A 16,680-nucleotide genomic window follows, 5' to 3' on the forward strand; every position below is an offset into this window, starting at 1 on the left:
TTATCATAACACATTCCAATCCAGTGTGATGTCATGCATGCCTGCCAAAAGATGTGGCTGTGTGTTTTCAGCATCTGCATGGTCACTTCCAGCAAGTCCAGACAACCTCTTTTCATAATGGGAAAAAAAAAAAAAAAAATCACATCAAAACCAATTTTCAGTGAAGTAGGCTTAGACTTAGGGCTTTTCTGCAGTAGCTGTCAGTGCCTGTGGGGAAAAAGGTAGGAATGAGATTTGGTGTAGACTGTGTAGTTACCTGTAACTCAACATAAATTGTGTCTGAAGTTTATGTAGTTTCAAAGTATCACTGTGGGTCTTACATCAGCCAGAAAGATATTTTTGTGTTTATCTATATGTGCTGCAGTTAGACCTACTGTGCACGTTGCAAACACAAATATTGTTGGGAAATGAAACCTCACATTTCTGGTTTTGGAACTGTGTCACTCCTAGAAAGGCCAGTGAGAAATTCTTCATTGCATTGATCAAGCAAAACTTTGTCTTTGGATAGTGATTGAAAATTTCAGGTAATAATTGTGACACCCTGGAACATGAGTGAATGATGTGGCTTTCAATCATGTCCTTTCCCACAGAAAGAATTCCAGTGCAAATATTTCATTGTCCAGTTCTTGATTTTTCCAAATAAATCAAGAATTATCCTTCAAAAGACTTTTAGGAGAAGAGTCATACGAAAGAGAATTACATGTATTTTAGTTGAACCATATCAGCACAAAGTGGCAGATTTGTGAATTAAATGTGATCACATGCTATAAGAAATCCTGTTCAGGATTCTCATTGCTAACGCTAATGAATTTTCCCTGTGATTGGCACACATTCAGTATATTTTTCCAGTTATTTGTTGAAGTGTGAATGCAAAGAGACCGTGCCAGTGCAGAATTCTTGAGGCTTTCAGTCTGTTCTTCTTAAGGGATTTTTTCAAGGACATAGATATTTCTAAACTAAGATTCTTTTGTCATTTTTCTTTAAGGGAATGCTTGAAAAAATCAATAATTTTTCAGTAACAGTTGTGTCTTTTTCAGAAGAGCAGATGAGTGTCCCCACTTGCATCTGAAATTTCTGAAGTTCTAAGTTGAACTTATTAGAAAACAGGTCAACTTGGCAACAAAAATCTCACTCTTATTCCACTTCTAAGCAAGCTTATTTGCTAAAAACGTCTGTTTTTCTTCTACCATGTATGTGCAGTTTCAGAGAAGGCATTTCTTTTTCTCACAGATGAAGTCTGGTATATCTCAGAATTTTAAAGCAACCAGTTTCACTGCTGCTTACCAGTAGGAAAGGTTGGGAAATTATTTGTTTGTAAATGGTCTTATTTAGAATTTCAAATGTATATTTAAGTGTTGCTGATGTGACCTTCATTTTTGAAATAAAACTGGCTGCTGTATTGGGAGTGCCAGTACTGTCTTACAGAGCAGGCATTTGCTGTACTCAGTGCTCAGAATCCAGTAAGCTGCATCGTGATATCCACGTCTATTTATAAAGGAATACATAGCACAGTTTTTGTTTTGTTTTTTTAATGTTTTTTCAGTCATGTGTCAGAAAGATTCATTTAAGAACAGATGGTAAAAGTATTCTCCATTAACAAAAAGTAACTACAATAGCTGTAATCAAGGAAATACATACAATCAGTAGAAAGAGAGATGTAGAACTAGTTTTGCAGTTTGGTCAATGGAACTAAAAGAAATTTAGTAAAATGAAAACATAAGCATTTTTGTCTACCAAAAATACCCCTTAACATATTTCATTTCCCCTTTGTGAGTAGGAGCAACCAGTGTGGATGCAGGGAGCAAAAGCTGATATGCAGTGTTCATAGAGTTAATGTAATACAGTGATTTTTTTGTAGCTTAAAATCTCAAAAATTGCGTAAGTGGTTGAAAAATACAATAAGGCATGAAAGTGGGTTGAGAATTTCCATGGGAGATGTGTAATTCCCTTGAGATTGTCCCTGCCAAAATACTGCATAAAAACTAGTCATGCTATTTATGCGTATACTCAGAGTAGAGTGATGCTGAAAACCTGTTTATCACACTGTGTAGAAATGCATTAAATGAGCAAAGCTTTTTTGACCTCTGTCAGATTTTTCTGATACCTTGCTTTTCTTTAAAAAAAAATGGCTGATATTGAGTATATGTTACATCTTTGAAAACAATTGATTGCACTAACTGCATGTGAAGGGCAGTCGATACCATAGAATATAATGCGTGGAAGCTTTTTGGCTTCAGATGGATCACAAAAACAGTTAGATCCACTTTTTCCCCTAGCTCAATTCTTTATTTTATATTGTTTCCTGCTTTCCTTTAAAGTGAAATGAAGCAAGAGGAGCAGAAAGCTAATAATTGAGCTTGAGCAGCGAAGCAGCACAGCTTTTCAGAAACAAATCCTCACCCTTCTTTGGAGTGTTACAGGAGAACAGTCAGGGTACAGCCTAGTCCTGCCTCGGAGCAGCGCTTGTGAAACATGGCACTAGCTTGGTTTCCCAAGCTGATCAGCTTCCAGTAACGTTGCAGGAAGTGAAGTCTGCCCTTTTTGGAGACATGAGTAATAGTAACAGGCTAGCCTTTCCCTTTCTGTGTTTATGTATGTGATCAGTGCATGCTTCTTTTGTAGCAAGAAAATCATGCTGAGAAATCTGCGGGGTTTGTCAATAAAGAGAAATTGCAGTCAGCCAGACACAAATGCAGAGGTATATTCTTTGTCAGAGAAAGAAGTCTTAAGCAACCATTGGAGTCAGTTAAGAGGGAAGGCATCTCCCAGAATTTACTGGTGCAATAGACAACATGGGACAGTGGTGACAAAAATAGGAGGGGGCAGTGCTGGTGGCTGGCTAGGCAGGGCTTTATGTGCTCCCTGCAGCTTGGTCAATTTGACTTCTTCAAAGCAGCTATGCAGTGCACTGACAGGTGTTCTGCATGTGTAGGACAGTGTAATTTTTGTATATGAGGCATGATTTACCTAATAGCATGTCTGGTAATGGTTATCACTGATGATGGTTATCAACTAGTGAGTATTCTGCTCATCTCTCGTGTTTTATCTTGTCAGAAATGCTTTAAGGATACTTTGATCTGTATGTAAAAGACAGTTGGCTGTATCCAAACTGTTACCTATATAAACTCTAAAATCCAATTTAAACAAGGGAAAAAAATCCACTATCATAGTGCTGCAAAAACAAGCAAGCACATAATTTGATTGGCTGTCCCTAATGTCATCTGCTATTGTGCCTCTGAATATAAAGATTCTGTAGAACAAAGCAGTACTTAACTTGTTTTGGCTCTTTCATCCTTTCTCTTTTGAAGACCTGGTTTTTGCTTTTTTCTCAGATGGCTTGTCCTTACTTTTGTTCTGTGAATAACAGTGTTCTTTGCTGTGTGTGTGCAGACTGGTCTGTTTACAAGTGACATAGAAGTTTGTAGTACAGGTTTAAAAACAAGATGTTATTCAAGTTTTTCCAAGCTTAACAGGGTTATCAAGAACTGCATCATGTGCATCTTTCACATTTTCTGCTGTAGATGATTCTGCTTTCTGAGCAATAGGCAGTAGGTATTACTGTATGCTTCCCTAGAATAATAATATCATTTATAACATAATATTCTGTTTGCATGTAAATTTAATAAAAAATCAGTTTGTGACCAAAACTGCGTAATGAATACCATGTGCTTAGTATTCAGAGGAACAAAAAGCTTTCAAATGTTTTAGGGTCATCCACTTCTCACTTTACATTTTGTTCAGAATATATGTATCATTATCTTCTGTTTAGCGTGGAATGATTGGTGGGGTTGTTAGCTAATTTGTTTGGAAATTTCCTTTATTTTACTTTTTCAGAAGACTGCATACTGGGGTGGCATTTGGGGCAGAAGTGGTGGAGATCTTACTGGCATTTAGGACTTGCTTTTTTTTTTTTTTTTTACTGCAAGAACCCTACCATTAAAAAACAAAACAAAAAACTACGTGAGAGTTGTAATTCTTCACACTGTAATTACTTTAACTAATATTTAATGAAGAAAAAGTTAAATATCAGGAGCTGCCACCTAAAGAATTTAGATATGTGGGAGAGTTAAGAATGTTCTATGCCTTGAATTTTATCCTCATGTTACTGAGGGTAAAAAGGCATGCTGCTCCATGGAACTAACACGGATTCACAGCCCCAGTTGTTTGTTTTTTGTTGGGTTTTTTTTTTTTTTTTTTTTTTTTTTTTTTGCAGTGGCCTTTCAGAATTGAAAATGAGAAGTTCTATTTTCAAAGAAATTCTCATGGTCAAAGCAATGTTAATTGCTGTACATCCGTGCAGCAGCTGAACAGAGATGAAACAGTTGGGTCTTTGAGTATTTAGTATTTAATTTGTTCTATAGGAACAAGTGTTTTTATCACTCTTTTAATTGCTTTGGGGTAATTTGTTTTATTTAGGGTAGGACTAATGAAATCTTCCTAAGGTAATAACTCTGCTCTCTTTGGTGCACAAAGCAATACTATGTTTTCATTGCTGGTAGACAGTTACTTATTACTTCTCTGTCAGGGAATATTTCAGCATAGTCTTTGGGGAATCTGCAGTGAAAAGGTTCTGTGGTAGAGAAGAGAGTGTGAAGCGATTTCACATTTCAATAAAATAAAAGAGTTGTTGATTAACTCTTTGCAGTTGTAACATACTTCTCTCTTTCCAACTTTGATCTAATAAAGATTCGAATTAATGCAAAATTCAGCTGTTCAGAGTAGAAAAAAATATTGTCCAGCTGCAGGAGTGTTAGTTAAGTTGTAATGCTCTTTACCAGTTAATTTAATTTGCACCAGGAACAGTGCCAGTGTTTTGTTCTGCTGTGATAGGCACCTTTTTGGTTCACTTCAGATGTTGCATTTCAGTATTGATTAGGTAATGTAACCCCTGAAAAACTGTGCGTGTCCTGATAGTGCAAATAAATAAGTGTCTTGTTATGAACTGGTCTTCTGGTTTTGTTCTCACTTAGCTGCAAAGCCTTTCTGAGAGACAGCTCTTTCCTAACCCATTGCTGCTAAAGAAGAGTTGTTCAGTCATCTTTGTTTTCTAAAGAAGTATGTTTGAATTGTTTCTCACAAGGAGTGTTTATTTTAGAAAGCTTTCTTTTAGAAGAATTTTCCTCAGTGATCCAAACACAACACTAAAGAGGAACTCCGATAGTCTAACACTGTAGTATTTAAGGAGGGCTGAAAAAAGGGGCTGTTATCCTAGATGGGCAAAGAAGTGTGTTTCATTGAATGCTTCCTGGAAAATTTGTAATGTCATTTCCTAGCAGAGCTCTCAAAAAATGTTAATTTCTCTCTTCCCTCGAGATGCGTCGTAAAACTTGTCGGGTAACCAGCTTGCTGCCACACTTCCTGAAATTGCATTCTGCTGACCTGCTGGTTTGCACAGTCTGATCAGTAACACAGCATTTTGGAAATGCTTAGTAATCTCCCAGTATCTGCACTGGCTTTGAGTCTTTATTTGTTTATTTGCTCCACTCTCGGTTCCAATCTCTTGCATCTGTTACCTTAGTTTGCACGGATCAGTTTTCCCTTGTAAAAGCACAAGTCACTGACAGCATCTTCCATTTGCGAGACACAAGGCAGTTTTGTTTTCTTTCGAAGATTTATTCTGAAGCAGTATTTATACACACTGAAATTTTTGTGTGTGTCCTGGCAACTTGCTGGCATTTAGTTATTTCACAGAGCTCTGCCTCCAGGTCTGTTTCCAGCCATTTTGTTGATGATTTTTGTCTTGAAGGCAAACAGAGCTGCAGCTGAGGGATTCAGCATGTTTGCTGGCAGCTGATCTTTCTGTTGGGACCTGAGGACTTCTGAGCACCTGGTCCCAGCGGTGCTGCCTCAGTTTGGCAGATAGGTGGCTTCTCTCTTCATGTTAGCTGTAGTCTTTCACTTGGGACCTACATGTTCATTTGGAGGATCTTTCCATTATCACAGTACAGTTTCTGCTGGAGCTTTCCAAACATGGTTCATTAGAAACTTGGAGCAGCTGAGAGATGGACACTCTAGGAGTGGTGAGTGTCCTGTAAGACAAGGGGAGACCTCCATTTCAGCATCCAGTGCTTTTGGTATCTGTGTAGGGACGCTTAGCACTGGAGGGGTTCTTCATTTTGATTGCTGAAATGGTTCTGAGTGTAGGCTAAAAGTACCCATGTTGTTCAGTTATTAACTTCCTTTTTGGTAGTGGTATAATAGCTGATGTTTCATGCAGCCAAATATACTTGGGCACTGAAAAACGTTGTTTTTTCTTTCTCGTCTTGTTTCCTCTTAACTCTACTTTGCCTACAGCTATTTTGTTTCAGGCTATTAGAGTTATCTACTTCAAGGCAAAATGGTCTATTACATATTCAGCAGTGTTCAAAGAGAAGAGTGGGGTACTGTATAAAGACATGAATAACATTGTGAAGGAACAAAAGTAGGCTGCAGAAGTCTCTTAGGAAACCCTTGAGTTTGGAAATGAGGTGTCTGGAACTGCACGTGGATTGTGAAGTTAGTGAAACTGGAAATAGGCCACCAGTAAACCAGTCACTCAAATGATCGTGACTGAAAATATTTACAGTCCTTGAAGCAAACCATGCTAGTGCTGCTTTATTGCTGTTTTTGTAAATATTGTGATAGCAGTTATCAGTTAAATCTCAGGAAAGAGTCATTGCTCTAACGTAAAGCAAAACCAAATTTCTCATTATTCAAATGTACTCAATTATTGCCTTGACATATTCACAGTAGGAGAGGGGTAAAGAGAGAGGAAAAGATCACCTGCTTCTAATTTGGTTATTTTGGCTTTTAATGTATTAGTTTCCATTCTGGTCACGGTGAGCATTCTTGTATCAAACAGTGAAAGTGTCAGATCAGGTGGAGCAGAAATTATGATAGGGAAACTGTTTTTTCCAGTTGCCTTGAAATGGCAGCTGAGGGAATGACAGTTTTTGAAATGAGGAGCATATCGACAGTGCCTGACTTGAATTGTTCTACACAAGGTGCTGAGCAGAATACTCTTGGGTATGAGCAGATAATTTGAAAACTTCTTGGAGTGTGGTAGGTTTTGCTTAATTGACTTAATTGTAGTCAGAATTACTGACTGACTAAACATGATTTGAGCAAGGACCTGCTGCATCGTTAGGATTAATAATTTTGTCTTTGTTCCAACCCTTTACGTACAAGAAAACTTATTTCATAAAGTACAGAAATAACTTTTATCAGCTGTATTTCATTTTGCTGTTTTCCTTGAGGTTCTTATCAAAATAGCAGAGCTCAGGGAGAAAACTGACTTTAAAACTTGATGTTGAGTATCAGCAGATCCTGATTGTATTCTCAGGTTTATGCCTTTATAAATAAAGGGACAAATGGATAAAAAGCTATCTGACAGTACCTATTTTTTAGAATACATTTCTTCTAAAAATTAAAGATGAAAACTTCAGGACTATGTCCTATTTGAGGTGACAGCCTTAGCATATATGTTACAACTTGCATATATAACTGTGAGGGACTGTATGGACTTCCATGAAATACTGTTAGATCTGTGTTTGTGAAGATGTGAGCCTTACTTACACATGCTTTACGTAATACTAATGCACCGAGGATTTAAAACAGTTGTGGAAGGTTAAACTGTTACTGATTAAACAACTATTTTCTTAAGATGGTTGTATTTTTCACATTTCTATGAGTGAAAAAAAAAAGAATATCATGAGTTACTGTCTTCCTTGCTGTTGTACTTGTTATCCTGCTTTTCTTCAATATAAGTGTATATTGATAAGGCTACCAAGTGGGATATCTTAAGTTTCTTTGTTGGAAGTGTATATTTATGTGTCATGCACAGGAGTAGACGTAGCCCTCTGTTAGTATAAAGGATTGTAGACCTTATGCATTGTCTATACGTGTATAACTTGTTAAAGATCTGTATGCAACTTTGAGATCTGAACACTGTTGTTCTTTTTTACATTTAATTTCAGAGTGTCAGTAGTATATCATGTCCTGTGACTGCAGTCAGAACGTTACCTGCCTTAGAAGTTAGCAGAACTTCTGCAGCAGAAAGGCCTTCTAGCAAAAGCAGAGATCCTCCTCGGGATGAAGAAAAAGAAAAAAAGAGAAAAAAACACAAGAAAAGATCTCGGTCAAGATCTCGATCACCTTTCAAGTATCATTCATCATCTAAGACCAGATCTAGATCACATTCAAAAGCAAAGCACTCACTTCCCACTGCCTATAGGACTGTCAGGCATTCAAGGTGGGTTCGGAAACCAACCATGTTCTTTAGTGCTGTGTGGCTAATACTGAAAATGTTTTTGCACTTCTTTAATTATATTGCATTTTCATACCCATTAGATGAGGTATAGTCACCCTGAAGACAGTGAGTAAATATGAGCTGTGGAAAAGCTCTGAAAATATTTTTAATGAACTTTCTCTGAAAATAATTTTTTAATGAAATAATCATTAATTTCTAATTACACAGTGCAAAATGTTCATCAGTAAATTTCACTCTGGTCTGTGAAGTACTTGGCAATATTGTGTAGGAGTCTGATTATAACAAGAGGAGGAATTTGTGCCTGTTGCTGCAGTACAGTAACAATATGTACCAGCTGAAACCAGGACACAATATTAAAGTAAGAAATAAGAAAAGAGAACCAGGTAGTTGAACAGCAAAGTTCAGAAGGAAGGCAAGCAATTGGGTAGCATATGAAAAGATATGATTGATGAATGACTGGAGAGATGTGACAGGCATCCAAGAAGGGTGAAAACAGAGTTGGTGAAGGAAGCCATAAGAGAGTGTAGCCCAGCACAGCTAACTGTATATTTGGTTATTAATGAAAGTAAATATATTACGTTAATTATCTAGCTGTAAGCTAATACATATTATGTTCTATTAATGTTGTTAATTACATCTAAGACATTTGGGTCTCAGAACCTTTAGAGTTTGCTGTGTGTAAACTTTGTCTCGTCTTAATGCCAGGCCACATAGCAGTCACTGTGGTTGGTCAGAAAGGCATATTATTGGGGTTATAGTCTCTGGATCATACAACAGAATACTTAAAGAGTATTTCTATAACTTGTAGTTCAAATGAATTGTGCCTATAAATACTACCTTAGCTGTGTGTGTGTCTGATGCAGAATTATTTATTATCATTGTGGACATGCCTGCGGCTTAAATGCTTCTTCCCGAGAAACAGATGGCCCAGTTACTTCTCAATTTTTTTCTAGCTCTTGATGGTGATGTGACAGATCTTCTCATCATATATCTTCCCTTTACTTTTTGTTGCTGTTGTTTATTTAACAAAGTGTCTAAGTATGGTAATATGAGTAAGTGTTAATGCTTTACAACATGTTATTTTCTACTAGGTTTTTTTAGTTTTAGTATGATACTTCACTGAAGACATCTCTTGTTCAGAGATGAAAGAAATTAAATGAACATAACTTGGGCTTAAACAATCCGTCTGACACACTGCTTATTCGACTAACTGGAAGTCACAGTACTATGTATGTTATTAGCTGCATTCAGAATCTGGTACCATTCCTTTTTTCTATGTAACTAATGTGTAAATGGAATGGTGCTGAATTAAGCTTTCCTTGCTTATGAATTGAATATAAGTCTTTTCAGAGTTAAAGATATCTTGAGGAGAAGTCTCATCAAATGAATCAGTGAATCGCTTTTTTTTTTGACTCCCTATCAAGCCGTATCTTCACTCAGAGCTCCAGCATCTCTTAAGTCAAGCTATGATTCATATTTTTATCCGTTTTTTTATTTATCAGTGGTAAAAACAAGGATAGAATTAGTAACGTGATTGTGATGATTTAAAAATATATATATTCTTTTCTAGCACCTTGAAAAAGAATTATCTGAGAAGATTCTTATCAGCACCTGTGTATGCTGCTCGGTGAAGCTGATCTTTGTGTGCGATGTTGAATATGCCTTCTGGCACAAATTAATTAATAGATAATAGTAGTCCTAACATAATGAATCAACACAACACCTAATTAAGTTTGGATGGATTTTTCTCTGTTGAATGATACACCTGAGAAGTCCAGTGTTTTTGCTGGCTGGCTGAATTTTCAGAACTGCGCCAATTCTTGCACTGAGAACATTTTGCACATCATAAAACTTTAGACAGGTTAGAACTGAACAGGAAAGGACTCTCATTTATCATATTTTCTGATCTGAGTGTACCAGTTCAAACAAAGACCTCTGGAGGGTCTCCCATTCAGAAACCAATAGCATACAGGAACTTAAGGCAGTATCATCAGTGCTGAGTGATCACCTGTTCACTTTGAGATTTCTGCAGGACACGTGTGAGACTTCTGGTCAAGAGACCTGTTAAAAATCAAAATTTACCTTACTAACTACAGCATATGACAAGACTGTAACTAAACTTCTGCTTGAGGTCCTCTAATTAACGCAGAATATCTTCTTCTTGGATCTTGGTATGGTGACTGTATTGGTTTACTTTAATGGAAATGTGTCATTTTATCGCATAAATTTTTTGTTATTTACCAGTAAGGAGTAGGCTGATGGGAATATAGTATAAATTTGACATTGGGAGAAGTCAGGCAACACAAGCAGGTCTTACATAGTATTGATCGAGTGAATCCTCAGCTAGAAGACAAGTTCCAGAACTGCAAATAAGATTTATAGAGATATGTTTAAAATGGGAAATATTTTTGTTGTTGATTTGTTTGGCTTAAGATAGGGTGAGGGGGTGAGAGTAAGAATGATGACTGGAAAAAGTGGAGAAAGATTAATTGAGTCATTGTGAATGCCAAAAAGAGAGGTGTAGAACATTCTTCTTCAGTCTCTAGGGTTTGGACAGTAAGTAATGGATGTAAATTGATAGAAGAGAGACTAGAAAGCTTTTTATAGTTTTTCAGTGGTTAATACAGCTTGTAAAAGCTTCATCATGGGAAATTTCTGCATTAAGAATGATGGTTTGGAGAGTATTAAAGAGTCTGATTTCTTGAGATTTTTTTCTAGCCCCGTATTTCTAATTAGGTCCTTGAAAAATTATCCACACAGTCTGACATTGTACACGGAATGATTGTGATAGTTAGCCAAGCTTTGCTGAAAGTATTTGCTTTACCTTAACATAAACAGTATATTTCCAAAATTAAAGCTCTTGCTCAAGAAACTTGAAAGGTGTTAAAATAATCAAGTAATCAAGAGTGGGAGGCTGATTCATAACCCATTGAGACACTTAAGTGTTTTGTCTGTCAAATGTTTTGGTAAAAATAATACCTTGTCTTAGTAATCTCCCCAGAAGAGGCAAATGTTGGTGCCTAGCTAGAGGTGATTTTTTTTTTTCTTTCTTTTCATATTCCGATATTAAGTGTAGAAAATTATTTCCATTTGTTGCCTTATGCATGGTAATTGCCAAGTGATGGCCTGAAACAATGGTTGAGCACCAGGTGAGAAAGTGTGGCTAATTCAGGGAGCTCAGGTGCAAACAGCCCCATAAAGCTCCTCGGATGGTCCAGCTTGAATTCTGGACCAACATGACAAGTTAAACAAAAGCCATAGAAGGAGTAAGCCATGTACAAAAGCAATGTAGGGTATTCTAGTGTGGCTTATTTTGGAGATGGTAGTACCAAAGAGATAACTATTATAAATAAGTAATTCATGTCAAAAATGAGGCACATCTGTTAAATCTTTTTTGGCAAACAGTCTTTGGTGCCTTCTAGTCATCTCCAGTAAATGCTTTGTGGTATCTTTCTTCTAATCGAAGTGAAATAAAAAGTTCACATGAATTGTGTGCATTGTCAGTTGCTGAAGTTTTAAGTATGCTGCTTCAGTGGAAACTTTGATTTCGCAAGCGGACAGTAAGAGTAAGGAATGACTATGTTTATCTGCATCTATTTTCTATCAGTAGATCTCTCTGTAGCACATCTAAGCTAATGATGTATTTGTGAGAGTGTGGTTTATGTGAGAGGAGGAGATGGAAAAATGCTCTTTGCATGTTGAATGATGTAGTAATTTGGTTAGTCGAAATCTGAAAGGTTATTTTGAACAAGAGCAGAGATGAAAATCTCAAACTGTTGAATATTGATCCTATTTCTTTATACTGTCTTTATACCGTGTGTGTGAGAGAGAAACTGACTTTTTGCCTCATCTGCAGAAAAATGAAACTTGGAAGTAACTGCTCTCTGTTCCAAACCAATTGTCTTACTGTTGAGGCAGTATCAATTCACTTAGTTTTAATTCTTATGTTGTAATGAGACATGCCAAGCTTTGTAATCCTTTGAACTTCTGGGACGCTTCTTAATACAAGTTCTATTGACTTTAAAGGAATGGAGTATCTTGAAATAATAGTATAATGAAGGTAATAATTGTAATATCACAGTAACACTGTTAAGCTGTTTTTAATTGTTTGAAACTAATGGCCAAAGTTCTTAACGTTTAGCGATTGGAAGAATGTTGTAAAACCAAAACCATCATATCCAGTTCATAAAAATGAAGCTAATGCATTTTTCTTTCTGATTGTTTGGACTTTTTTTAGGCTGGTCCATATAGGCATGTTTCACTAAGGTTCAGCTTTTGGTTAAGGGAGCCTTTTCAGGATTCTAGTTAATACCAAAACTAGCACATTTTATTCTGAATGTGAAGTGTGTGCCTCCGTATCACAGACTCACAGCATCCACAGGGACACTGAGCATGGAACCGAGTCTGAGCAGCTCATCAGTGGCAGCAGCAACAGAGCGGGAAAGTTATCAGGCAGCTTCGACAACGAAAAGATTTGACTGCTGGCGCTCTTTTGAGGGAAATCCTGGTAAAATGTCAAGGTGTCTGACTGACCCAAACTTTATGATCTGTTGTTTTTTTTTCCTTTTTTATTCCTTCTGAAAGGCCTGGTAAAGATCAGATTTCTAAGGGACTGAGCAGTTAATTTGCAACACTTAACTGCCATTGTGATTACTCATTCGTTTTCAATCGATCAGTTCTGTTGTAGGTATAAGAGAAATGGCTCAGGAACGTGTGTATATGCTAAATATACAGTTTTAAGTCTCCAGAAGATCAGTGATTTCACAAATTGCTTCTCTTTTGGTCACTGCAAGAGAATGAAAGAGAATGAGTGCTTGGTATACATGGAATGGTGTACCTGTAGTATATAGATAAACTTGAAAGCAAACAAATTATTAGAACTACATAGGTTAGTGGGAACAAAATTACCTGCAGCTACAAAGAATTTGGGGTACATCTTGGGTCTGGTGTTTTTTCTTTCTTTTTTTTCAAGCTGGAACCTTATCTTGTCCCCTTCTCAACCTTACCTCCCTTTCCCCTCCATCCTTCAGGACTTTTCTCATTCAATTATTTGGTTATTAAAAAATAGTCACTTTTTTTTCATATCCGCTTAATTGCAGATCATAGAAAAAAAGAGTTATGCTGTTACGTTGATCTCTGATCTTAACTGGGCATGCATTCTTTATTTTCATCTTGGTCTTTTTCTAGGAAAAAATACTTTAAGTTGAAGTGCTAGTGCTAAACAATGCCAGTTGTGAGTAGTTGGTCACTTGCACAGGTGAAAGTATTGGCTATGTTAGGTTTATTCTGCAGCAGCGGGGATAAAATTTCCTGGACTTGTCAGTACTGGAGATGCACTGAAAACAAAAACTTACATTTATCTCTATGATGCAGCAGTTCTGAAAACATACCATTAATCTGAGAAGACAAGGTCAGGCCTGACAGTTCCAGGCTTCAAGCCAAATTGGACTTCTGTGTACCAGCATTAGTAAACTCTGTTGCCACAATAGGTGACTGCACTGAAGAGAGACATTCCCACTTACTAATACAAATATTGATGTTAGCACACAATACTGGGGGGGAGGTGGGAGGGGAGTTCTTTTTCCCCACTGTTGGGACTGAAAAGCATAAGTACATCCTAAATGTGTGGGGTGGGTAAGAAATTCTGGTGCAACTGACAAGTCTTGGAGAATAGGTACCCCGTGTTGGTATAAAATAAAAATATGAATGGTGATACGTTTGCTTTTGGTGACAGCACAATTCCACTGAGATAAAAATAGCAGTACAAATAACATAAGTAACAAAAAGCAAACTTTTGGCTGTTTTTTCCTGCTTAGGTCACGATCACGGTCACCTAGGAGGAGAGCTCACACACCAGAAAGGCGGAGAGAGGAAAGGAGTGTTCCAACAGCTTATCGCATTAGTAATAGTCCTGGAAATAGTAGGAAACGTGCACGATCCAAGTAAGTACACCTCATCCAAGTGAAGGTGATGTTCTGGTATCACAAGATACTTTAAATGTTGCCTGAAGTATTGCATAGTCCCTAGGTAAAACTCAAGTGTTTTTGCTATGGGGCTATGTTTTAAGAAACAAATACGTCTGTGGAGGAAAAAGAAAAACCAAGCACTGTTTCTCTTAACCTGATCTTGATCATGTTTGAACTGAATGTACTGAGTTAGCAAGCATTAATACACTACTGTCTACAAGCTGTGAAAGTTGAGATTTATTTGGAGTTTCAAATCTTCTTTGGCTCCCTACAGAGGTCATATACTATGTTATTCTTACTGGTATTTGAAAGTTGCTTGGGTACCCATTGTATCTGCACAAATAAGGGGAGAATCCAGCTTAGCAGCTGGTATGCTTTACATTCAACAGTTATTTTACTGGCTGGGTAGAATGTGAAATATGAAACAAGTAATGTCTGTTTTAAGAGCACCTTGCATGCAGTCTGTCTGAACCTGCTATCATCGGGATAGCATAACCACCATTATTTCTGATCAACGGTTGCAAAATAAAAGCATCTGGAAAGTGTGTGCACAAAAGGCTTTGAAATGTTTTGTCTCTAAAGTCAATGTGCAAGTGAATTTTTTAAATTCATTATATGTACAGCTAATGTGTATGCAAAACACAGTACCTTAAGGTTTCTAAACTGAGTGTACAGAATTTTTTTTGTCATCCATTAAGATTAGGCTTTAAGCTGTTTTTCTGTCTCTCTTGTGGGGTAGGAAGCAGCGATCGCTTTCACCTGTGATTTTTAAAATATTTGTATTGTTTCATAAGATAGTTTTCCATCTTTTGACAGCCCCCAGTGAATTGATTTGTAATACGCATGAATGAGAACATCATCGGTATAGTTCAACTGATTGTTTTTCATATTCATCAACTTGAGATAATTTTAAAAAGCAAGCAAACCAACTGTGGATTTGCATTTTAGATCTTTTTCTTATCTATAGTTCCATGGTTTGTTCATTTATGGGCTAAAAAAAATACAGGGAAATATAAATGCTTCTGTTCCTCATTATATTCCAGGTGACTGATGTTGTTTGGAAAGGAACTTACCTCTAGCAAAGTTATTCTGCAAATTTTCAATTAAAGACTTTTCATTGTTATCCTTTAGACTATCAAATACTGTCTGTAATTTCTCTGTACCTGGGAAGTAGTTTTCCATGTGGACTCTTTAAAATACTAGCAGTTGCTTATTGCAATATGTTAAAAAGAGCTTCTGATACAGCCAGAGAAGTGCAATATTGGACTTTAAAGTATGATATCGAGGTACAACTGTAACGCATGCTTGGGGCATGTACTCTATGGAAGAGGACTGCATAATCTTTTAGAAGTGTGAAAAGTGCCTTCTGCTGAACAAGTTTCATGCTTCTATAGATACCCTTCAATGAAATATTTTCTCCTTACAGAAGTCCCCATGAAAAGAAGAAGAAGAGGAGGTCTAGATCACGTACTAAGTCCAGAGCTAGGTCTCCTTCACCAGCTGTGTCACCAGGCAAACCATCTACACACAAAAATTCTGTGCATTCAAATAGTGTCTCTCCTGTGGAGAGCAGGGAATCCAGCCAGGAACGCTCCAGGTAATGTGCTTTCTTACAGTAATACTGTTATGCTGATGACTTTTGCCTATGAATGTGTCTTTTGACGTAACTTGGGTGGTAAGAAGCTCTGTGTGCAAATACGTGTGTGTGCTTATTGAAAGTAGAAGACGCTGGGAGAGCAGTGCTGCGTACATCAGTCTAACAATGGCACTGTTGTCTGCTGGAGTTTTCAGGATCAGATTTAAAAACTTGGAAAACACACAACACTTTCTATGCTACACTTGCTATTTTAAATAGAAAATCCCTGTACAAATTTAATCTGTCAAAGGATTTTTCATGTTACATTTGAGATGAAATAGGATCACCTAAATGTGGTAAACAGAAGGTTCTGCTTCTTGTTATAGTATACATCTTGACATACTCCTACAATAACAGTTGTGTGGAATATTCCACAATGTAATTCTAAGTTAATAATTCTCACTAAGCAGGATAACTCTTTGAAGTAAAAATTTTAACAGAATGGTTTGAATTTCAGTGTCTCTGAGAAATTCACAGTTAGGTTGTTTCCACAGAGTGTTCTACAGTCCTGTTGATAATCCCTAGCCTGTTCAGATTTCTTTTAATCAGTTGTGTAGGAGTTAGTCTTCTGACCTTGACTTATCCTGCCTTCTGGTTGAATGACAGAACTTTCAACTAATGCATGAGATAGTTGTACAATGGTGCTCCAAATTGTGTGAAATGCATTTTAAAAACATATGCTGTAGAATTCTAATTCTGATTGTACTTTTTAGGGGAGTTTCTCAGGAAAAAGATGGCCAAATCTCTTCAGCGATTGTGTCTTCAGTGCAGAGTAAAATCACTCAGGTACAAATAGACAAATTAAGCATGTTGCTTAATTATGTGTGTTC

The 16,680-nt window shown here is 36.9% G+C and overlaps 1 protein-coding gene across 6 annotated transcripts in view; it reads left to right on the forward strand.

The window, feature by feature from the left end:
- SFSWAP (splicing factor SWAP) overlaps window positions 1-16,680 on the forward strand; it is a 48,160-nt gene that overhangs the window by 20,855 nt on the left and 10,625 nt on the right. For 3 of the 6 annotated variants that reach the window (XR_016458696.1, XM_031592728.2, XM_031592727.2), the window contains exons 14-18: window positions 7,956-8,230; window positions 12,613-12,768; window positions 14,065-14,190; window positions 15,641-15,811; window positions 16,564-16,636. Coding sequence is in view for 5 of the 6 variants with exons in the window: in XM_031592728.2 (XP_031448588.1) it covers window positions 7,956-8,230; window positions 12,613-12,768; window positions 14,065-14,190; window positions 15,641-15,811; window positions 16,564-16,636 (801 nt within the window). In the remaining variant the exon portion in view is untranslated. The remainder of the gene's footprint in view (window positions 1-7,955; window positions 8,231-12,612; window positions 12,769-14,064; window positions 14,191-15,640; window positions 15,812-16,563; window positions 16,637-16,680) is intronic. The other 3 variants (XM_031592729.2, XM_031592730.2, XM_031592731.2) reach the window with 2 other exon arrangements.

The sequence above is a fragment of the Phasianus colchicus genome, chromosome 18 (assembly GCF_987193195.1).
Source record: "Phasianus colchicus chromosome 18, bPhaCol1.hap1.1, whole genome shotgun sequence".
NCBI classification, from domain to species: Eukaryota; Metazoa; Chordata; class Aves; order Galliformes; family Phasianidae; genus Phasianus; species Phasianus colchicus.